The sequence below is a fragment of the Petromyzon marinus genome, chromosome 61, assembly GCF_048934315.1.
Source record: "Petromyzon marinus isolate PM22_M1 ecotype Great Lakes invasive population chromosome 61, UKy_Petmar_22M1.pri1.0, whole genome shotgun sequence".
In the NCBI taxonomy this organism is placed as follows: domain Eukaryota; kingdom Metazoa; phylum Chordata; class Hyperoartia; order Petromyzontiformes; family Petromyzontidae; genus Petromyzon; species Petromyzon marinus.
Genome location: NC_133727.1, coordinates 11,842,804 through 11,869,203, shown reverse-complemented (window position 1 = coordinate 11,869,203; position 26,400 = coordinate 11,842,804). Strand labels below are relative to the sequence as shown.

General features: G+C 52.4%; 1 protein-coding gene across 3 annotated transcripts in view; it reads right to left on the bottom strand.

Annotated features, from left to right (window-relative positions):
- Positions 1–463: 463 nt before the first annotated feature.
- The window catches only part of LOC116955771 (cyclic nucleotide-gated channel rod photoreceptor subunit alpha-like), a 73,418-nt gene continuing 47,481 nt past the window's right edge, over positions 464–26,400 (bottom strand). For 2 of the 3 annotated variants that reach the window (XM_076053571.1, XM_076053572.1), the window contains 6 exons: positions 12,950–13,056; positions 11,467–11,663; positions 6,925–7,362; positions 4,892–5,252; positions 1,574–1,787; positions 464–1,346 (listed from right to left, as the gene is read on the bottom strand). In XM_076053571.1, coding sequence (XP_075909686.1) covers positions 947–1,346; positions 1,574–1,787; positions 4,892–5,252; positions 6,925–7,362; positions 11,467–11,663; positions 12,950–13,056 — 1,717 coding nt within the window. In that variant the 3' untranslated portion in view covers positions 464–946. Of the gene's footprint in view, positions 1,347–1,573; positions 1,792–4,891; positions 5,253–6,924; positions 7,363–11,466; positions 11,664–12,949; positions 13,057–26,400 lie in introns of all 3 variants that reach the window. The other variant, XM_032977092.2, reaches the window with a different exon arrangement.

The following is a 26,400-nucleotide window of genomic DNA, read 5'->3' as shown; positions in this document are numbered from 1 at the left end:
GATACACGAGAGAGATGAGATACACGAGAGTGATGAGATACAGGAGAGAGATATGAGATACACGACAGTGCTATGAGATACACGAGAGAGATATGAGATACACGAGAGTGATATGAGATACACGAGAGAGATATGAGATACACGACAGTGATATGAGATACACGAGAGAGATATGAGATACACGAGAGAGATATGAGATACACGAGAGAGATATGAGATACACGAGAGAGATATGAGATACACGAGAGTGATATGAGATACACGAGAGAGATATGATACACGAGAGAGATATGAGATACACGAGAGAGATATGAGATACACGAGAGAGATATGAGATACACGAGAGAGATATGAGATACACGAGATTGATGAGATACTCGACAAGAACCGCGTCATCCGCCTCTGCTCTCTCAGCAGTACCCGTTACGTAAAACTCATTCGGTGCACGAATTGCAGCGGCGTGTCAGACTCAGAGAATATTTATTTGTACTGCAGGAGGGGCAGAGGGTCGGAACGTTACAACAACAAACATTACGACAACATGATAGAAGTGTAGGAAAGGTAAACAAATAAAAATATATACAAATATAACTACTTTATTTATATTTTAACAGGTAAAGCCAACTGGCCTATGAGATTATTTTTCAGAAGCGACCTGACCACAAATGATAGCTCTACAAAGCAGCTTATCGCGTGCAGGTGAATACTCTAGACCAGTGGTTCTTAACCTTAACTGCAGCCTGCACCCCTTATTAAGATGTGTAATGTTAATCAACACATAGGGTTTGATGAAACAACGTTGTTCTACTTGCGTGCCCATGCTTCATTTGTGGTTTAGATTATTTACTTTCTTACAAAAACCTGCCCATGTCTCGCACCCACGGAAAGGGCATCTCGCCCCCCCAGGGGTTGCGTGGTGAGCCCCGTGTCAAGAAGAACCACTGGGCTAAAAGAGAGCGGGGGGTGGGGGGGGGGAGAGAATCTCTCCGGCGAGGCTCTGGACCACCGGCCAGGCGTGGCCCCACGGACGCCCTTCCGCCGCTGGGTCCCCTGGCACGAGCTCGATGCGGAAGGCCGCCCAAGAAGGTGGCTTAGAGACGGTGACGACGACGACGACGACGAGATGAGGTTGGACTTCACGCGTCGCCGCTCCCAGTGGCCCCCGTGGCCCCCGTGGCCCCCGCATCGTTGTGGTCATCGCCGGCTGCTGCTGCTGCTTCTGCGGTGAACACGCGCTCCAGGCGGCGTAGACGCGCGCGTATCTTCTTGTCGCCGGACTTGTGCTCGGCCAGCAGGCGCGCAACCTTGGTCTGCAGGGCACGCACCGCCCCATCCAGCGTCTCCACCTGCACGCACGCACAGTGAGGGGCGGTGTCACGTGGTTCACGGGAGGCTCCGGCTGGGTTAGATAGAGGGGGGGTGGAGATGCGTGAGCGAAAGAGGTGGGTTTCAGAGTGTCACGTGGTTCACGGGAGGCTCCGGCTGGGTTAGATAGAGGGGGGGTGGAGATGCGTGAGCGAGAGAGGTGGGTTTCAGAGTGTCACGTGGTTCACGGGAGGCTCCGGCTGGTCACCGTGCTCTCCAGCTGGTGTGGCTCGGCGCGTGCTCCCTCCATCTCGGTGTCCAGGAGGCCCATCTTGGCCAGGATCTGCTTCCCCTTCTCCTCCAGCATGTTGCCAGCCGCTGGGAACTCTCGCAGCACCTCCTGCAGGTCCTCCTTGGACAGGCAGAAGAGGTCCGAGTAGCCGATGCTGCGGATGTTGGCCGTGCGCCGGTTCCCGGCCTTGCTGCCTACCACCGCCGGCGTTGGGCAGGGAGAGAGTGCGGGGAGAGAGTGCGGGGAGAGAGGGTGGGGAGAGAGTGCGGGGAGCGTCACGGCGACACGCTCTCGCTAAGTCGCTTCGGGCCCGAACAATACAGAAAGCCCTGCCGGGATTTTTTTTACGAAAAGTAAAAAAATATATGAAGGGGGACTGCACTGGACCAACTTAAATATTTGCCACCAGGTGAACGATCAAACGTTGCTCGAACATTGACTGATCTTGGGCCACCGCTGGCCTAACATTTCCCAAGTGCCAATGTTTATACATCGCACCGGGTGCTCATTTGAGGCTGAGTCGACCTAGAGGAAGCCCAGGACCGGCTCAGATTAATCGTCACCAGTGTTGCCAGTTAACCGCTGCGTGACCACTCCACCCAATCACGGTGGTTTAACTCCCCCGCCTGGTATACACGAGGTTATGGGTTCGATCCCGACTGTGACACCTGTACATTTTGAGTGTACGTGTCTCTCTGTCTCTGTGGTAGCGTGGAATTTTTTCTGGGTCCTCCGGTTTTTCCATCCACATTTGGAATCAATATCACACGTTCAGAGTATTTGGCTGCTATAAACGTTCACTTTATAAGCCACTTCGTTGAGCTATCGTTTGTATCCAGGTCGCTTCTGAAAAAAGAGTTTCATAGCTCAATGGGACCTTACCTGGTAAAATAAAAATAGCTTAATAATGTAATAGGTGAGTGCGGTCGTGGTGAAGGCTGCTGCGCCCAGCAGGGTGACGCGGATCGTTGCCGCTCCTCACCAGAACTAAACCTCCCCGCTGTGCAAGTCACACTGTGTACACAGCAAGTCCACGGTGTACACTGCGAGTCCACTGTGTACACAGCAAGTACCATGGTGTACACAGCGAGTACCACGGTGTACACAGCAAGTCCACGGTGTACACAGCAAGTCACACGGTGTACACAGCAAGTCCATAGTGTACACAGCAAGTCACATGGTGTACACGGCAAGTCACATGGTGTACACAGCAAGTCACATGGTGTACACAGCGAGTCACATGGTGTACACAGCAAGTCCATGGTGTACACAGCAAGTCACATGGTGTACACAGCAAGTCACATGGTGTACACAGCAAGTCTCATGGTGTACACAGCAAGTCCATGGTGTACACAGCAAGTCACATGGTGTACACGGCAAGTCTCATGGTGTACACAGCAAGTCTCATGGTGTACACAGCAAGTCACACGGTGTACACAGCAAGTCACACGGTGTACACAGCAAGTCTCATGGTGTACACAGCAAGTCACACGGTGTACACGGCAAGTCACATGGTGTACACAGCAAGTCACACGGTGTACACAGCAAGTCCATGGTGTACACAGCAAGTCACACGGTGTACACGGCAAGTCACATGGTGTACACGGCAAGTCACACGGTGTACACGGCAAGTCACACGGTGTACACGGCAAGTCTCACGGTGTACACGGCAAGTCTCACGGTGTACACGGCAAGTCACACGGTGTACACAGCAAGTCCATAGTGTACACAGCAAGTCCATAGTGTACACAGCAAGTCACATGGTGTACACAGCAAGTCACATGGTGTACACGGCAAGTCTCATGGTGTACACAGCAAGTCACGGTGTACACAGCAAGTCTCATGGTGTACACAGCAAGTCACACGGTGTACACAGCAAGTCACACGGTGTACACAGCAAGTCTCATGGTGTACACAGCAAGTCACACGGTGTACACGGCAAGTCACATGGTGTACACGGCAAGTCACACGGTGTACACAGCAAGTCCATGGTGTACACAGCAAGTCACACGGTGTACACGGCAAGTCACATGGTGTACACGGCAAGTCCCATGGTGTACACGGCAAGTCACACGGTGTACACGGCAAGTCACACGGTGTACACGGCAAGTCTCACGGTGTACACGGCAAGTCTCACGGTGTACACGGCAAGTCACACGGTGTACACAGCAAGTCCATAGTGTACACAGCAAGTCCATAGTGTACACGGCAAGTCACATGGTGTACACGGCAAGTCACATGGTGTACACAGCGAGTCACATGGTGTACACAGCGAGTCACATGGTGTACACAGCAAGTCTCATGGTGTACACAGCAAGTCCATGGTGTACACAGCAAGTCACATGGTGTACACGGCAAGTCTCATGGTGTACACAGCAAGTCTCATGGTGTACACAGCAAGTCACACGGTGTACACAGCAAGTCACATGGTGTACACGGCAAGTCTCATGGTGTACACAGCAAGTCACACGGTGTACACAGCAAGTCTCATGGTGTACACGGCAAGTCACACGGTGTACACGGCAAGTCACATGGTGTACACAGCAAGTCCACGGTGTACACAGCGAGTCACATGGTGTACACAGCGAGTCCACGGTGTACACAGCGAGTCCACGGTGTACACAGCGAGTCACATGGTGTACACAACGAGTCCACGGTGTACACGGCAAGTCCCACGGTGTACACGGCAAGTCCCACGGTGTACACGGCAAGTCCCACGGTGTACACGGCAAGTCCCACGGTGTACACGGCAAGTCACACGGTGTACACAGCGAGTCCACGGTGTACACAGCGAGTCCCACGGTGTACACAGCAAGTCCCACGGTGTACACAGCAAGTCACACGGTGTACACAGCAAGTCCACGGTGTACACAGCAAGTCACATGGTGTACACAGGAATATTCACAAATATTTTACCGTGCGTCTTACGTTTACGTCGGCCCCATTGCTCTATAATTTCCTCAAAGAGGGGTGGGTGGTGGATCACCCAACTTTATGCTTCTGCTCTATGGATGCGATAGCCAGGATGCACTTTAATCATTCGGGCTTGGTCCACGATAGACCGCGACTACATTTGTATTAATATTTTTTGTTGAATAACTTTTCTTAACATTGTTACTTGTTTATCTTGTTGATTCGGGGCCCCCCTTTTGTGGCCCAACTGGGTCCCCTATGCGTCGCATCACGCTCCCACATACCCCACCCCCCGCTCCACCACCCGAGTTGCGTGCCCCTGGGCCTGCGAGTAAGAGGAGCCACTGCCCGCCAGTGTCTGCGACTCCGCCAGTGACCCACCGGGTATCTTGAGGATGCTGATCTCCCCGAAGTAGCTGCCGTCCCCCAGCACGGCATACTGCGTCACTCCGTCGTCGGCCACCACCGCCAGCTTGCCCTCCTTAATGAAGTACATCTCCCGGCCGATGTCGCCCTTGCGGCAAACGTAGTCGCCGGGGCTGTACAGCTTGGGTCGTAGCTTCAGCACGAGCTCCTCCAGCAGGCCCAGCTCGCAGTTCTTGAAGATCTCCACCTTCTGCAGCGTCTGCATGTGCACGTTGATGGCGATGGCGGTGCGCAGCGTCACGGGCAGCTCCCTGAGGACGTCCTCCTCGCCCAACGACTTGTTACTGAGATGCAGGTATTCGTACCACTCCACCACCTGCACCGTCACACGCAGAGAGGACTTGTTACTGAGATGCAGGTATTCGTCCCACTCCACCACCTGCACCGTCACACGCAGAGAGGACTTGTTACTGAGATGCAGGTATTCGTCCCACTCCACCACCTGCACCGTCACACGCAGAGAGGACTTGTTACTGAGATGCAGGTATTCGTCCCACTCCACCACCTGCACCGTCACACGCAGAGAGGACTTGTTACTGAGATGCAGGTATTCGTCCCACTCCACCACCTGCACCGTCACACGCAGAGAGGACTTGTTACTGATATGCAGGTCACACGCAGCGGCCGGGAATTCAGAGGAGGCACCATAATCTCTGCCATCCGTCCACTGCTGCCAACTATTGCCAGTGGTGCCTATTAAAAGTAAAACAATTCCGTGCGGACATCGGTGAAGGTCTCTCAGTCTTTTTTTAGGCGTAACATCACTCGCTGCTATTGGCCACGTACAGAATCGGGAGATGTCAAAGTGGTACCACCACCTGCGGTAGCATCATCACTCCGAGTGTCTCGTCCCATGGACTCTGTGATGATTCCGGGTCCTCACGGCCACACCGTGCTTACTCACAGCTGAGGTGGTGCACCGCTGCTAGTGTGGCAGCAATGTCATCAAATAATTTGCGTATGTTTTTATCATTGAAGGGTTTATCTGTTACTCAATGGTTACCGATAGGTAACTATTCGCACGCCAATTAAAATTTGCTCATGCGTTTCTTTTTTACTTAAATATCATCAGGCCTCATGTGTAAAGTGCAGTCTTCAACTCTCATCTCGGAGGATGTAGAGCAAAGCGAACTCTGTCTCTGTCGAAGCCCAATCATGGTGCCAGCAACAGCAGCACCTCCGATTGGCTACGTACGGAGTGAAAGAAGTTCAACAAACATGCACACATCTGGCTCCTGCTGCTGCTGCCATCAACCGCACGATGCCGAAAATAAAGTCAACTCTCATCCACTCTCTCTCTATCCTCTCTATGTGCTGCGGAGAAAGGTCGTCGCCCAAAACGTCACCTCCTATATATATTTTAATATTTTTTCTCCTTTGAAGGCCACGGAGATTTTGACGAACGCGGCATCGAGAGCTTCGGCATCATCGCCTGGCGGTTTCAAATGTGCTTCTGTGGCCGTCCGGAATGCTCTTCCTTCCGATATTAGGTAGCCACTGGGAGCTACGTACATTTATATCATCATCTAGATTGACAAATTCATTTGTTTACAACTGCTTCACGTGGTTAGTTTGTTGTCCTTCCCCCCGCAACTCTAATTAGCGTGGTTGGCTACGTGCGGTGCGACGAAAGTTCAACAACAACAACAACAACCATTCAGCACTAAGTGGCGGTGACGTCATCGTGGCGCTTGTGCCAAGCGAAATGCATTTTTGGTCCGGAATAGCAACCCCCTACCACCTCAGTGGTGCTGGACAGTAACGCTGTGGTGAGCCATGCCATGGGGGGGAAGGCCAATTTCAGTTGGCTATTCCCCTCACGGTGTTTGTAGCCACCACAGCGGCCAACGGGGGCTCTGGACGGGTGCAAGGGGCTGGTAACCCCTCCACCTTCAATTTAATTACCACTAAACTACGTGGAAATAATCTAACCCAGCTTGAAGGAAGTTCAACGGACACACGCCCGTGCACTGCGCGCCGGGCCCCACCTTGCGGTCCACGTCCTTCCCGATGGCGCGAAAGCGCACGTAGTCCTTGACCTCGTTGAACTCGGCCAGGAACCTGTCGCCGGCCTCGTTTACGCTGGCGCAGATGCTCGCCACGTTGCCCAGGATGGTGGCGAACACGAAGATGGTGATGAGGAAGTCGACGACCACGAAGAGGTACTCGGCCTCGCGCTCCGCCTTGGGGATGTTGCCGATGGTGAGCAGGATCAGCGTGGAGAAGTAGATGCAGAACATGTACTGGCGGCCCGTGCCGCCGAAGCCCGGCGTCTCATGGGCCGGGTACACCCAGCCGTCCTGCCCAAAGCCGATGTAGGCGGACAGCAGGTAGTAGAAGCAGGCGTTCCAGTGCACCATCAGGTAGATGTACACCACCAGCTTGATGATGCGGAATGTCTTGGGGTAGTTGGTGTGTGTCTCCACCTGGGACCGGTCAGTTGGGTTGGTGGTGGTGATGGGGGGAGAACACGAAGCAAAGGTGCAGCCCTGCTGCACCTAAACCAGGGGTGGGGAACCTTTTTCTGCCAAGGGCCATTTGCATATTTATAACATCATTCGCGGGCCATACAAAATTATCAACTTAAAAATTAGCCTGTTATATTTGGTCAACCATTTAATTAACTCACCCCTAATGTGATGGCTGGAACTGCTTCTCTTTGGCAAGGCGTGTGAAGATGTTAGCTGATATTGACGATGTTGCTACTCGCAATTGCTTTTCCAGGTTTGCTTCTAGATTTATTGAATTTCGAGTCCCGCCTACGGTTGCCTTGGCAGGGCCACACCAAATCATTTTGCGGGCCTCATTCGGCCCACGGGCCGGACGTTCCCCACCCCTGGCCTAAACCACAGGGGGCTCTAATACGCCCCCTTTCCCGAGCAAATGTGTTGTAAATATCACCAGATCTGCATCCCGTCTCCATGTGTAAATAAGCATGGTTATATCAAACAAGCCCCTTGACTTTTCACACCAACATCAGGCATGCAAAGCCTGGACTGGTTTCAGCCTCCCAGGAGTGGTCAGGTGCCGCTCGACGATGTTCGTCTGGAAGCACAGATGTGCGCGTGGGACTCGCAAACCCGCCGTGCACGCTGGGAGACTCGAGCTCGGCTTCACCTCACTTTCACCCACAATGCAACACCGCGGTAGGCATCCTGGGGGGTGGTGAGATGGAGCAGTGGTACGGGGTCTGTTCTGTAATTGCAGGGACTGACGAGATGATTGGTGGCTCAGAGCGCTGAGCCGGCACCTCTGAGAATGCTGGATTCTAATTCAGGTTTCAGCCACCCAGCCACCACCTCCACATTAACCCAACCACCACCTCCACATTAACCCAGCCACCACCTCCACATTAACCCAGCCACCACCTCCACATTAACCCAGCCACCACCTCCACATTAACCCAGCCACCACCTCCACATTAACCCAGCCACCACCTCCACATTAACACAGCCATCACCTCCATGTAACCCAGCCACCAATTCCACATGAACGCAGCCACCACCTCCACATTAACTAAATCACCACCTCCACGTGAACACAGCCACCACCTCCACATTAACCAAATCACCACCTCCACGTGAACACAGCCACCTCCACCACATTAACCCTGCCACCACCTCCACGTGAACCCAGCCACCAACTCCACATGAACGCAGTCACCACCTCCACATTAACCCTGCCACCACCTCCCCATTAACCCAGCCACCATCTCCACGTAAACCCAGCCACCAATTCCACGTGAACGCAGCCACCACCTCCACATTAACCCAGCCATCACCTCCACATTAACCCAGCCACCACCTCTACGTAAACCCAGCCACCAATTCCACATGAACGCAGCCACCACCTCCACATTAACTAAATCACCACCTCCACGTGAACACAGCCACCACCTCCACATTAACCTAGCCAACACCTCCACATTAACCCAGCCATCACCTCCACGTAAACCCAGCCACCACCTCCACATTAACCCAGCCATCACCTCCACATTAACCAAGCCACCACCTCCACGTAAACCCAGCCACCAATTCCACATGAACGCAGCCACCACCTCCACATTAACCCAGCTACCACCTCCACATTAACTAAATCACCTCCTCCACGTGAACACAGCCACCACCTCCACATTAACCAAATCACCACCTCCACGTGAACACAGCCACCTCCACATTAACCCAGCCACCACCTCCACGTAAACCCAGCCACCAATTCCACATGAACGCAGCCACCACCTCCACATTAACCAAATCACCACCTCCACGTGAACACAGCCACCTCCACATTAACCCAGCCACCACCTCCACATGAATGTAGCCACCACCTCCACATTAACCCAACCACCATCTCCACATGAACGTAGCCACCCGTTTACCACTTCCACATTAATCCAGCCACCACCTCCACATTTACCCAGCCACCCCCTCCACATTAACCCAGCCACCACCTCCAAGTGAACCCAGCCACCACCTCCACATTAACCCAGCAACAACCTCCACATTAACCCAGCCACCTCCTCCACATTAACCCAGCCACCACCTCCACGTGAACCCAGCCACTAACTCCACATGAACGCAGCCACCATCTCCACATTAACCCTGCCACCACCTCCACATTAACCCAGCCACCACCTCCACATTAACCCAGCCACCAACTCCACATTAACCCAGCCACCACCTCCACATTAACACAGCCACCACCTCCATGTAAACCCAGCCACCAATTCCACATGAACGCAGCCACCACCTCCACATTAACTAAATCACCACCTCCACGTGAACACAGCCACCTCCACATTAACCCAGCCTCCACATTAACCCAGCCACTAACTCCACATCAACCCAGCCACCACCTCCACATTAATCCTGCCACCACCTCCACGTAAACCCAGCCACCAATTCCACATGAACGCAGCCACCACCTCCACATTAACCAAATCACCACCTCCACGTGAACACAGCCACCTCCACATTAACCCAGCCACCACCTCCACATGAATGTAGCCACCACCTCCACATTAACCCAACCACCATCTCCACATGAACGTAGCCACCCGTTTACCACTTCCACATTAATCCAGCCACCACCTCCACATTTACCCAGCCACCCCCTCCACATTAACCCAGCCACCACCTCCAAGTGAACCCAGCCACCACCTCCACATTAACCCAGCAACCACCTCCACATTAACCCAGCCACCTCCTCCACATTAACCCAGCCACCACCTCCACATTAACCCAGCCACCACCTCCACGTGAACCCAGCCACCAACTCCACATGAACGCAGCCACCATCTCCACATTAACCCTGCCACCACCTCCACATTAACCAAGCCACCACCTCCACATGAACCCAGCCCCCACCTCCACATTAACCCAGCCACCAACTCCACATTAACCCAGCCACCACCTCCACATTAACACAGCCACCACCTCCACATAAACCCAGCCACCAATTCCACATGAACGCAGCCACCACCTCCACATTAACTAAATCACCACCTCCACGTGAACACAGCCACCACCTCCACATTAACCAAATCACCACCTCCACGTGAACACAGCCACCTCCACATTAACCCAGCCACCACCTCCACATCAACCCAGCCACCACCTCCACGTGAACCCAGCCACCAACTCCACATGAATGCAGTCACCACTTCTACATTAACCCTGCCACGACCCCCACATTAACCCAGCCACCACCTCCACATTAACCAAATTAGCACCTCCACATTAACCCAGCCACCACCTCCACATGAATGTAGCCACCACCTCCACATTAACCCATCCACCATCTCCACATTAACCCAGCCACCACCTCCACATTAACCCAGCCACCACCTCCACATTAACCAAGCCACCATCTCCACATTAACCCAGCCACCACCTCCACATTAACCCAGCCACCACCTGCAGGTAAACCCAGCCACCAACTCCACATTAACCCAGCCACCACCTCCACATTAACCCAGCCACCACCTCCACGTGAACCCAGCCACCACCTCCACATTAACCCAGCCACCACCTCCACGTGAACCCAGCCACCACCTCCACATGAACCCTTCCACCACCTCCCCATTAACCCAGCCACCACCACATTAACCAAATCAGCACCACCACATTAACCCAGCCACCACCTCTACATTAACCCAACCACCACCTCCACATGAATGTAGCCACCACCTCCACATTAACCCAACCACCACCTCCACATGAACGTAGCCACCCGTTCACCACTTCCACATTAATTCAGCCACCACCTCCACATTAACCCAGCCACCACCTCCACATTAACCCAGACACCACCTCCACATTAACCCAGCCAGCACTTCCACATTAACCCAGCCACCACCTCCACATTAACCCAGCCACCACCTCCACATTAACCCAGCCACCACCTCCACATTAACCCAGCCACTACCTCCACATTAACCCAGCCACCACCTCCACATTAACCAAGCCACCATCTCCACATTAACCCAGCCACAGGCGCTCCCTGTGAACATGGGGCAGCTCGTGCCAGACCTGGTCAAAGCAGTCGAAGATGCGAGGGAAGCGCAGCAGGCGGTTGAGGCGCACCACGGGGTAGTGCACGCCCGTGTACGCGTACAGTAGGTCGGTGGGGATGAGCGCCAGCGCGTCGAGGCAGAAGCGCGACGAGCGGATGTAGCGCTGGCGCATGCGGCCCACGTCTGTCACCAGCAGCCCGCACTCCATGAAGCCTGTGGCACACGGGGGCCCGCGCGCTCATCTTCTGTTGTATGTACGTACGGTGTATGTACGATGTATGGATGTTTAATTTATTTCGCACCGTACATAGCCCCACGAACACTCTCCTATTATGGAGAACACTCGTCTGTTAACGTCGAGAGCGTTCATGCGTTACCAGTGTCCGTCCGTCTTGACCCCAGGATCTCATTGGTGCTGGCTCTGACCTCTGACCCTTGAGTCAGCTGTCCATCTCTCCGTCTGTGAGCTGCGTCCTTTCTCAAAGACGTCGATGATCACGGATCGTGGCCTTGCTTCAATTCAACTCCGTGCATGATGTTCACTGACAAACTCTGCATTGGTTATTCCTCGCAGTAGAATCGAATCATTCAAATTGCTCGCGTAACTTAACTTTCTGTCTTCCCTGCCTTGGGCCTTCTCGTGCTCCCAGTCAGAACGTATTCATGTTCAGTCTCTTGCTTTCTCATGACACGTCCAAGAAATGTAACTTCGCCTTTCTTCAAATTATTCTCATTAATATTCTTGTTGTGTACCCTGATTCTATCCATAACACATTCACGTCACTCACCTTGTGTCTGTCAAGACCTGACATTTCTAGCAGTATTTCTCTTAAACAGAAAATGACACATTTGTCACTTCTCGGTTCGCTGGAAGCCAAATTTATCATCGATGCTGCGCCAACACGGGGCTACAATGCCCGCACGGTGGAGTCAACGCACTGCGGTTGTACATCGCACGCCACGCTCTGGTGTCCGTCGCACGTTCGAGAGATGTCGAACGTTGCATGAACAGACGTGAAGACGCAAACACGTCTTCAGGTAATTTACGTGTACACACACTGATCCATGGGAGCTTACAACATTCAAATGCCATTTAATTTGAGCAAAGACGGTTTGGTTGTATTCCGTGCAAATGAGTGTGTTCGTCTGTGCCGTCCATGTTTTGCTCGTTCAATGCAACTGTCCGTTCCGTTCGTCCCATCCGGTTCCAATTGTGTTATATTTCGTCTCTCCCTATCCGCCCGCCTGATTCTCACTCTCACGATAGCCTCACCACTCGTGTGGGCGTGAAGCATTTAGGATGCATGCAAATTACACGCGGATTGTGGAGGAACAATTCTGTACAAACGAGACAGAACAAACGAGGAACGCAAACGGGATGGTAAAAACACAAGACGTGTAGACCAGAACACTTTCTCTGCATCGCGACAACTCCTGAGACCTCCTCCCCGGGTAACGCCGAATTCGTGCCACAAACATGCCGCGAACGTGCCACTTACCTTTCCTGCTCAGGAGCACCATGTCCACCAGGTTGACAGCGTCCGACACATAGTCCAGGGTGAGCCACACCGGCAGAAACTTCACCTGCACGTCCATGAAGCTCACTCTGCACACACGCACATACCACGCACACCACGCACGCAACACGCTCACATCACGAACGCACCGCGCACGCACCACACACCACACAAACCACACACCATGCACATACACACCACGCACACATACAGTGAGGGAAAAAGTATTTGATCCCCTGCTGATTTTGTACGTTTTCCCACTGACAAAAAAATGATCAGTCTATAATTTTAATGGTAGGTTTATTTGAATAGTGAGAGACAGAATAACAACAACAAAAATCAGAAAAACCCATGTAAAAAATGTTATTAATTGATTTGCATTTTAATGAGGGAAATAAGTATTTGACTCCCTCTCAATCGGAAAGATTTCTGGCTCCCAGGTGTATTTTATACAGGTAAAGAGCTGAGATTAAGAGCAGACTCTTAAAGGGAGTGCTCCTAATCTCAGCTTGTTACCTGTATAAAAGACACCTGTCCACAGAAGCAATCAATCAATCAGATTCCAAACAGTCCACCATGGCCAAGACCAAAGAGCTCTCCAAGGATGTCAGGGACAAGATTGTAGACCTACACAAGGCTGGAATGGGCTACAAGACCATTGCCAAGCAGCTTGGTGAGAAGGTGACAACAGTTGGTGCGATTATTCGCAAATAGAAGAAACACAAAATAACTGTCAATCTCCCTCGGCCTGGGGCTCCATGCAAGATCTCACCTCGTGGAGTTGCAATGACCATGAGAACGGTGAGGAATCAGCCCAGAACTACACGGGAGGATCTTGTCAATGATCTCAAGGCAGCTGGGACCATAGTCACCAAGAAAACAAATGGTAACACACTACACCGTGAAGGACTGAACTCCTGCAGCGCCCACAAGGTCCCCCTGCTCAAGAAAGCACATATACATGCCCGTCTGAAGTTTGCCAATGAACATCTGAATGATTCGGAGGACAACTGGGTGAAAGTGTTGTGGTCAGATGAGACCAAAATGGAGCTCTTTGGCATCAACTCAACTCGCGGTGTTTGGAGGAGGAGGAATGCTGCCTATGACCCCAAGAACACCATCCCCACCGTCAAACATGGAGGTGGAACCATTATGCTTTGGGGGTATTTTTCTGCTAAGGGGACAGGACAACTTCACCACATCAAAGGGACGATGGACGGGGCCATGTGCCGTCAAATCTTGGGTGAGAACCTTCCCTCAGCCAGGGCATTGAAAATGGGTCGTGGATGGGTATTCCAGCATGACAATGACCCAAAACACACGGCCAAGGCAACAAAGGAGTGGCTCAAGAAGAAGCACATTGAGGTCCTGGAGTGGCCTAGCTAGTCTCCAGACCTTAATCCCATAGAAAATCTGTGGAGGGAGCTGAAGGTTCGAGTTGTCAAACGTCAGCCTCGAAACCTTAATGACTTGGAGAAAATCTGCAAAGAGGAGTGGGACAAAATCCCTCCTGAGATGTGTGCAAACCTGGTGGCCAACTTCAAGAAAAGTCTGACCTCTGTGATTGCCAACAAGGGTTTTGCCATCAAGTACTAAGTCATGTTTTGCAGAGGGGTCAAACACTTATTTCCCTCAAAATGCAAATCAATTTCTAACATTTTTGACATGCGTTTTTCCGGATTTTTTTGTTGTTATTCTGTCTCTCACTGTTCAAATAAACCTACCATTAAAATTATAGACTGATCATTTCTTTGCCAATGGGCAAACGTACAAAATCAGCAGGGGATCAAACACTTTTTTCCCTCACTGTACACACACCACGCACACACACACACACCACGCACGCACCACGCAGAAACACCACACACACCACACACACACTACACACGCACGTACTACACACCACACACGTACTACACACCACACAAACCACACACACAACGCACACACCACGCACACACACACTACGCACACATACACGCTCACGCATGCACACACACACCAAAGATGAAGATCCCCGTATAGCCTGAACAGACTTTTGGGGAAAGTGCTGTTAGCGAGTAAGTACCTATGGAGGCCGATATACGCCCAACCGCCTTTGTCTTCCGAGTGGCGATATTTTACACACAGCACCAGATACTCTTTTGAGGCTGAGTCGATCTAGGGGAGGCCCAGGACCGGTTGAGATAATGCTCACTGGTATTGACGGTGAGCAGGAATGAAACTCGGGTCTCCGGGTTCTTAGCACAGCGCGCTAACCACGACACTACCGCTCCCCACACACCGCCCATGCACGCACGCACACACACGCACAAACAAACGCGCACACACACGCACCACACACACGCACACACACCATACACACACGCACACACAGCACACACACCACACATACACACCAGACACACCACACACAAACGCACCACACACCACACACGCGCACACACACGCACAAACACACGCGCACACACACACACCACACACACAATACGCACCACACACACACCACACACACCACACACGCACCACACACCACACACGCACCACACACACCGCACACACCACACATACACGCACGCCCCACACACACGCACGCACCACACACACCACACACGCAAACACACCACACACACCACACGCACACACCACACACGCACCACGCACACCACACACATTCACCACACACACCACACACCACACACACCAAACACACTCACCACACACACCACACACACCACACACACCGCACACACCACACACACACACCACACACACTCACCACACACACGCACCACACACCATACGCACCACACGCACACCACACACACACCACACACACCACACACACGCACCACACACACCACACACACCACACACCGCACACACCACACACACGCACGCACCACACATACCACACACACACACACACCACACACACCACACACACGCACCACACACCACACACACGCACACACACACCACACACACACGCACACACCACACACGCATGCACGCACAAAGACACCACACACACGCACCAAACACACCACACACACGCACCAAACACACGCACCACACACACCATACGCACCACACCACACACACTACACACCACACACACCACACACGCACCACACACACACCACACACACGCCCCACACACACCACACGCACCACACACCACACACACACGCACCACACACGCACCACACACACACCACACACACACACCACACACACGCACCACACACACCGCACACACCACACATACGCACACACCACACACACCACCAGACACACCACACACCACACACACCACACACCCCACACACGCACCACACGCACGCACCACACACTCCACACACACCACACACACTACACACACACCACACACACCACACACACCACACACACCACGCACCACACACACGCACGGACCACACACACGCACACACACCACACACACCACACGCACACACCACACACGCACCACACACCCACCACACACATCACACACACACCACACACACCGCACACATACCACACACACACCACACACACACACCACACACACGCACCACACACACCACACACACACCACACACACCGCACACACCACACACATACGCACGCACCACACACACCACACACACACACCACACACACACACACACACACGCATGCACGTACCACACACACCACACACACACGCACACACACCATACACACACACACCATACACACACGCACACACAGCACACACATCACACACACACCACACACGCGCACATACACGCACAAACACACGCGCACACACACGCACACACACCACACACACACACCACACACACGCACCACACACACCACACACACGCACCACACACGCACCACACACACCACACACCCCACACACACCACACACACACGCACCACACACACCACACACACCACACACACACGCACGCACCGCACACACCACACACACACCACACACACACGCACACAAACACTCACCACACACACCACACACACACGCACACACACACCACACACACACGCACGCACGCACCACACACACACGCACCACACACACCACACACACCACACACTCACCACACACACCGCACACACCACACACGCACGCACCGCACACACCACACACACCACACACGCACACAAACACCACACTCCACACACACCACACACACACCACACACCACACACACACCACACACACGCACCACACACACGGCACACACCACACATACGCACACACCACACACACCACCAGACACACCACACACACCACACACCACACACACCACACACCCCACACACGCACCACACGCACGCACCACACACACCACACACGCACGCACCACACACACCACACACACCACACACACTACACACACACCACACACACCACGCACCACACACACGCACGGACCACACACACGCACACACACCACACACCACACGCACACACCACACACGCACCACACACCCACCACACCCCACACACCACACACACACACACCACACATCACACACACACCACACACACCGCACACATACCACACACACACCACACACACACACCACACACACCACACACACACCGCACACACCACACACATACGCAAGCACCACACGCACCACACACACACACCACACACACATACACACACACACGCATGCACGTACCACACACACCACACACACACGCACACACACCATACACACAGCACACACATCACACACACCACACACGCGCACACATCACACACACACCACACACGCGCACACACACGCACACACACCACACACACACACCCCACACACGCACCACACACAGCACACACACCACACACACACGCACCACACACAACACACACACCACACACACCGCACACACCACACACGCACGCACCGCACACACCACACACACACCACACACACACACGCACACAAACACTCACCACACACACCACACACACACGCACCACACACACCACACACACCACACACGCACACACACACCACACACACGCACGCACCACACACACCACACACACACGCACCACACACACCACACACACCACACACTCACCACACACACCGCACACACAACACACGCACGCACCGCACACACCACACACACCACACACACACGCACACAAACACCGCACACTCCACACACACCACACACACACCACACACACCACACACACCACACACACGCACACACACACGCATGCACGCACCACACACACCACACACACCACACACACGCACCACACACACCACACACACGCACCACACACACACTCACCACACACACCACACACGCACCACACACACGCACGCACACGCACCACACACACCACACACACCACACATACGCACACACCACACACACCACACACACCACACAGACACACACCACACACCACACACCATACACACACCACACACACACGCACCACACGCACGCACCGCACACACCACACACACACGCACGCACCACACACCACACACACACCACACACACATGCACACATACACCACACACACACGTATGCACGTACCACACACACCACACACACACGCACACACACCATACACACACGCACACACAGCACACACATCACACATACACACCACATACGCGCACACACAAGCACAAACACACGCGCACACACACGCACACACACCACACACACACCACACGCACCACACACACCACACACGCACCACACACACCATACGCACCACACACACACCACACACGCACCACACACCACACGCACCACACACACACGCACCACACACCACACCACACACACCACACACACCACACACACACACGCACCACACACACCGCACACACCACAAACACGCACGCACCACACACCACACACACACCACACACACTCACCACACCCACCACACACCACACACACCGCACACACCACACACACGCACGCACCACACACACACCAAACACACTCACCACACACACCACACACACACGCACCACACACACTCACCACACACACCGCACACCCCACCCACACACGCACGCACCGCACACACCACACACACACACCACACGCACACAAACACTCACCACACACACCACACACACACGCACCACACACACCACACACACACACACACCACACACACGCACACACCACACACACACGCATGCACGCACCACACACACCACACACACGCACCACACACACCACACGCACCACACACACACGCACCACACACACCACACACACACGCACCACACACACACACACTCACCACACACACCACACACACACGCACTACACGCACGCACACACACGCACCACACACCGCACATACCACACATACGCACACACCACACACACCACACAGATACACTACACACCACACACACCACACACCACACACACACACCACACACACACGCACCACACGCACGCACCACACACACCACACACACACGCAACACACACTACACACACCACACACGCCACACACACACCACACACACACACCAAACACACTACACACACACGCACCACACACACCACACACACCACACACACTCACCACACACACCGCACACCCCACACACACGCACGCACCGCACACACCACACACACCACACACGCACCACACACACCACACACACCACACACACACACGCACCACACACACACTCACCACACACACCACACATGCACCACACACACGCACGCACACACGCACCACACACCGCACACACCACACATACGCACACACCACACACACCACACACCACACAGACACACTACACACCACACACACCACACACACACACACACACCACACACACGCACCACACGCACGCGCCACACACACCACACACACACGCACACACGCAACACACACCACACACACCACACACTACACACACCACACACGCCACACACACACTACACACACCACACACACCACACACACACGCACCACACACACACCACCCCACACGCACGCACCACACACACCACACACACCACACGCACACACCACACACGCACCACACACACCACACACACCACACACACACCACACACACACCACACACACACCACACACCACACACACCACACACACACCACACACACACCACACACACACTCACCACACACACAACACACACCACACACACACGCACCACACACACCAACAACAACAACCGCCATTCGCCACTAAGTGGCGGTAACGTCACCACGACGCTTGTGCCAGGCTATGTGCACCCTGAGGCCACGTGAAGTGTCGAACGCCCGCTGGCAGGAGGTCACGGGGCAGACCCAGGTGCCACGGGTCGACTGACTGAGATGACTGGCTGATGCACCACCTGTGACCCCTAATGTGGCAACCTGCTGTGCTTTAGCCACCCGGCGCCCCGCTCGTTGTTGTGAGCGTCGCTCCTCCACCCTCCGTTGTTGTTGGAGGGCGACTGCCTCCAACTGCCCAGTAGCGTCCTTCACGAGCCTCCTCCACAGAGGCCGATCTTGACACCGCTGGTACCAGTCATCGGCAAGTCCACTCAGCTCCATGTCCTCCTGTACCACATCACTCCATCTCTTCTCTAGCCCGTGCCGCGCCCGCTTAGACCTCTCAATCCGGCCGAACAAAAGCTGTTTCGGCATGCGGTGGCTGGGCATGCGGGCTACATTACCCAGCCATCGCAGCCTTCCCCGCCGGAGGAGCTCACCGATGGGACCTTGCCCAGATCTTTCAAGGATTTCTGAGCTCCTCACACAATCCAGTCTGGTTAAACCCAGGATGGATCGTAGGCAGGCCAGCCTAAATGTTTCTAACCGGCGAAGATGTTCCATTAGGGGGGTCCACGTTTCGCAGGCATAGATAAGGGAGGGAATGACCGTAGCCGAGAAGACCTGAAGCTTAGTGCGGAGCGAAAGACCAGGTAGCTTCCACACAGCGTTACGCAACCGATGAAAAGATATTGCCGCTCGACTGATTCGGAGTGAGACCTCTGCTGTTAAACTGGAGCCAGTCATAAGCACACTGCACAGATATGGGAAACTCTCCACTCTCTCCACAATTGCCCCATCACCGATTGGGAGTTGTGGGGGTGGAGTGTCCGATGGTACAAAATACCCAGGCAGGTGCTTAGTTTTGGTGGGGCTGATGGTAAGGCCCCACCTCTTAGTGGCACGCTCCAGTCTCAGCAGCAGCGTCTCCAACTCCTCCTCTGAATGAGTAGCTATTACCAAATCATCAGCATACATAACGTGGTTGAGCAATAGGGAGCCATCCCTTGACCGCACCCGGGCATCGATCAGCCTCCCATTATATCTGTACCATATGGAGATTCCCCCGGTACAGCTATTGAAGGCTTCACGAACTACGTGGTCAAAATAGATGTTAAATAATGTGGGAGCCAGAGGACATCCCTGTTGCACCCCAAGGTGTACAGGGAATGGCTCTGACTCCCGGCCACGTAGTTTTACCCGGGCCCGCTCACCATCATGAAGGTCCTTAATGATCGTGAGCAGAGGGTCAGGTACTCCAAAAGCACGAAGAACAACCCAGAGCCCAGGCCTACTGATGGTATCATAGGCCTTGACCAGGTCAATAAAGCAGAGATGTAGGTCTTGTTGGAATTCCCTACACCTCTGCTGTAGCAGACGGACAGAAAATATGGCATCTGTGCAGGACCGCCCTTTCCTGAAACCGCATTGGGGCTCCGCAAGCCTCTCCTCAGCGTGCCTGGCAAGGCGATGTTGAATAATCCTTGCCAGGACCTTTCCCGGCACACTGAGGAGTGAGATGCCCCTGTAGTTGTTACAGTCTGTGCGGTCCCCCTTCTTAAAAAGGGGGACCACCAGGGCATCCTTCCAATCCTGCGGAACCCGTCCAGTGGTCCAGACTGTTGTTATGATGTCATATAGGGCAGTCTGTGCACAAACGCCGCCCTCCCTCAGCATTTCGCTTGGGAGATCATCTCTGCCCGCTACCTTTCCTGGTCTCAGACTCCGGATCGCCTTCAGTACTTCCTCAACAGATGGCACCTCAGCCAGCCACTCACAGTGGGTGACTTCTTCCAATATTTGAGGCACCGCAGCCTCAGCAGGGTCATCCTCACTTTGTGCCACGATGTTTTCCTGGCTGAGGGATTTTCCCTCCCCCAGGACCTCGCAGAAATGCTCAGCAAATCTGCAAACCTGTTCCTGGGGGTCGGAGATTGGGTCACCGTTTTTTCCCCTAATGATGGTAATAGGTGTGGCGCTGCAGATTACTTTTTTGATGGAGTTAAATAGAGATTTGTGATCACGGGCCACTGAGGCAGACTCCATCTCCTCAGTAACCCGCGACCACCACCCATCCTTGCAGCGCCTCACGGCTCTCCGAACCTCTGTGCGAAGGCTGCGGTAAGCCTCCTCATTGTCTGACGTGGGATTCTGTAGCTGATGACAGTGGGCCTGTTGCTTTTTCTCAAACATCCTGAACACCTCCTCTGTCAGCCAGGGTCTCTGGGGAGGTCTGGACCGCGTACACAAAGCAGCCATTGCAGCTGCATGAGTCACAGTCCTAAACCTCGCCAATTTACCCTCGACATCAGGAGGAGACGGGGACGATGCCAATCCCAGCCGCAAGCGATGATGAAATTCTCGTGGTAAACTGATTTTGCTGTTGATCGCGAAAGCCTACGTGTAAAACTGATGTTGCTGCTGATCGCGAAAGCCTACGTATTAAACTGATTTTGCTGCTGATCGCAAAAGCCTACGTGTTAAACTGATTTTACTGCACATCGCGAAAGCCTACGTGTTAAACTGATTTTGCTGCTGCTCGCGAAAGCCTATGTGTTAAACTGATTTTGCTGCTGATCGCGAAAGCCTACGTGTAAAACTCATGTTGCTGCTGCTCGCGAAAGTCTACGTGTTGAACTGATTTTGCTGCTGATCGTGAAAGCCTACGTGTTAAACTGATTTTGCTGCTGATCGCGAAAATCTACGTGTTAAACTGATTTTGCTGCTGATCGCGAAAGCCTACGTGTTAAACTGATTTTGCTGCTGATCGCGAAAGCCTACGTGTTAAACTGATTTTGCTGCTATTCGCGAAAGCCTACGTGTTATACTGATTTTGCTGCTGCTCGCGAAAGCCTACGTGTTTAACTCATTTTGCTGCTGATCGCGAAAGCCTATGTGTTAAACTCATTTTGCTGCTGCTCGCGAAAGTCTACGTGTTAAACTGACTTTGCTGCTAATCGCGAAAGCCTACGTGTTAAACTGATTTTGCTGCTGATCGCGAAAGCCTATGTATTAAACTGATTTTGCTGCTGCTCGCGAAAGCCTACGTGTTAAACTGATTTTGCTGCTGATCGCGAAAGCCCACGTGTTAAACTGATTTTGCTGCTGCTCGCGAAAGCCTACATGTGAAACTAATTTTGCTGCTGATCGCGAAAGCCTATGTGTTAAAGTCATTTTGCTGCTGATCGTGAAAGCCTACGTGTTAAACTGATGTTGCTGCTGATCGCAAAAGCCTACGTGTTAAACTGATTTTGCTGCTGCTCGCGAAAGCCTACGTGTTAAACTGATTTTGCTGCTGATCGCGAAAGCCTACGTGTTAAACTGATTTTTCTGCTCATCGCGAAAGCCTACGTGTTAAACTGATTTTGCTGCTGATCGCGAAAGCCTACGTATTAAACTGATTTTGCTGCTGCTCGCGAAAGCCTACGTGTTAAACTGATTTTGCTGCTGATCGCGAAAGCCCACGTGTTAAACTGATTTTGCTGCTGATCGCGAAAGCCTACATGTGAAACTAATTTTGCTGCTGATCGCGAAAGCCTACGTGTTAAAGTCATGTTGCTGCTGATCGTGAAAGCCTACGTGTTAAACTGATGTTGCTGCTGATCGCAAAAGCCTACGTGTTAAACTGATTTTGCTGCTGCTCGCGAAAGCCCACGTGTTAAACTGATTTTGCTGCTGATCGCGAAAGCCTACGTGTTAAACTGATTTTTCTGCTCATTGCGAAAGCCTACGTGTTAAACTGATTTTGCTGCTGATCGCGAAAGCCTACGTATTAAACTGATTTTCCTGCTGTTCGCGAAAGCCTACGTGTTAAACTGATTTTGCTGCTGATCGCCAAAGCCTACGTATTAAACTGATTTTGCTGCTGCTCGCGAAAGCCTACGTGTTAAACTGATTTTGCTGCTGATCGCGAAAGCCTACGTATTAAACTGATTTTGCTGCTGCTCGCGAAAGTCTACGTGTTAAACTGATTTTGCTTCTGATCGCGAAAGCCTACGTGTTAAACTGATTTTGCTGCTGATCGCGAAAGCCTACGTGTTAAACTGATTTTGCTGCTGCTCGCAAAAGCCTACGTATGAAACTAATTTTGCTGCTGATCGCGAAAGCCTACGTGTTAAAGTCATGTTGCTGCTGATCGCGAAAGCCTACGTGTTAAACTGATTTTGCTACTGATCGCGAAAGCCTACGTGTTAAACTGATTTTGCTGTTAATCGCGAAAGCCTACGTGTAAAACTCATGTTCCTGCTGATCGTGAAAGCCTACATGTTAAACTGATGTTGCTGCTGATCGCAAAAGCCTACGTGTTAAACTGATTTTGCTGCTGATCGCGAAAGCCTACGTGTTAAACTGATTTTGCTGCTCGTGAAAGCCTATTTGTTAAACTGATTTTGCTGCTATTCGCGAAAGCCTACGTGTTATACTGATTTTACTGCTGCTCGCGAAAGCCTACGTGTTAAACTGATTTTGCTGCTGCTCGCGAAAGCCTACGTGTTAAACTGATTTTGCTGCTGATCGCGAAAGCCTACGTGTTAAACTGATTTTGCTGCTCATCGCGAAAGCCTACGTGTTAAACTGATTTTGCTGCTGATCGCGAAAGCCTACGTGTTAAACTGATTTTGCTGCTGATCGCGAAAGCCTACGTGTTAAACTGATTTTGCTGCTCGTGAAAGCCTATTTGTTAAACTGATTTTGCTGCTATTCGCGAAAGCCTACGTGTTATACTGATTTTGCTGCTGCTCGCGAAAGCCTACGTGTTAAACTGATTTTGCTGCTGCTCGCGAAAGCCTACGTGTTAAACTGATTTTGCTGCTGATTGCGAAAGCCTACGTGTTAAACTGATTTTGCTGCTCATCGCGAAAGCCTACGTGTTAAACTGATTTTGCTGCTGATCGCGAAAGCCTACGTGTTAAACTCATTTTGCTGCTGATCGCGAAAGCCTATGTGTTAAACTCATTTTGCTGCTGCTCGCGAAAGTCTACGTGTTAAACTGACTTTGCTGCTAATCGCGAAAGCCTACGTGTTAAACTGATTTTGCTGTTGATCGCGAAAGCCTACGTGTTAAACTGATTTTGCTGCTGCTCACGAAAGCCTACGTGTTAAACTGATTTTGCTACTGATCGCGAAAGCCTACGTGTTAAACTGATTTTGCTGTTGATCGCGAAAGCCTACGTGTAAAACTCATGTTCCTGCTGATCGTGAAAGCCTACGTGTTAAACTGATGTTGCTGCTGATCGCGAAAGCCTACGTGTTAAACTGATTTTGCTGCTGATCGCGAGAGCCTACGTGTTAAACTGATTTTGCTGCTGCTCACGAAAGCCTACATGTGAAACTAATTTTGCTGCTGATCGCGAAAGCCTACGTGTTAAAGTCCTGTTGCTGCTGATCGTGAAAGCCTACGTGTTAAACTGATTTTGCTGCTGATCGCGAAAATCTACGTGTTAAACTGATTTTGCTGCTGATCGCGAAAGCCTACGTGTTAAACTGATTTTGCTGCTGATCGCGAAAGCCTACGTGTTAAACTGATTTTGCTGCTATTCGCGAAAGCCTACGTGTTATACTGATTTTGCTGCTGCTCGCGAAAGCCTACGTGTTTAACTCATTTTGCTGCTGATCGCGAAAGCCTATGTGTTAAACTCATTTTGCTGCTGCTCGCGAAAGTCTACGTGTTAAACTGACTTTGCTGCTAATCGCGAAAGCCTACGTGTTAAACTGATTTTGCTGCTGATCGCGAAAGCCTATGTATTAAACTGATTTTGCTGCTGCTCGCGAAAGCCTACGTGTTAAACTGATTTTGCTGCTGATCGCGAAAGCCCACGTGTTAAACTGATTTTGCTGCTGCTCGCGAAAGCCTACATGTGAAACTAATTTTGCTGCTGATCGCGAAAGCCTATGTGTTAAAGTCATTTTGCTGCTGATCGTGAAAGCCTACGTGTTAAACTGATGTTGCTGCTGATCGCAAAAGCCTACGTGTTAAACTGATTTTGCTGCTGCTCGCGAAAGCCTACGTGTTAAACTGATTTTGCTGCTGATCGCGAAAGCCTACGTGTTAAACTGATTTTTCTGCTCATCGCGAAAGCCTACGTGTTAAACTGATTTTGCTGCTGATCG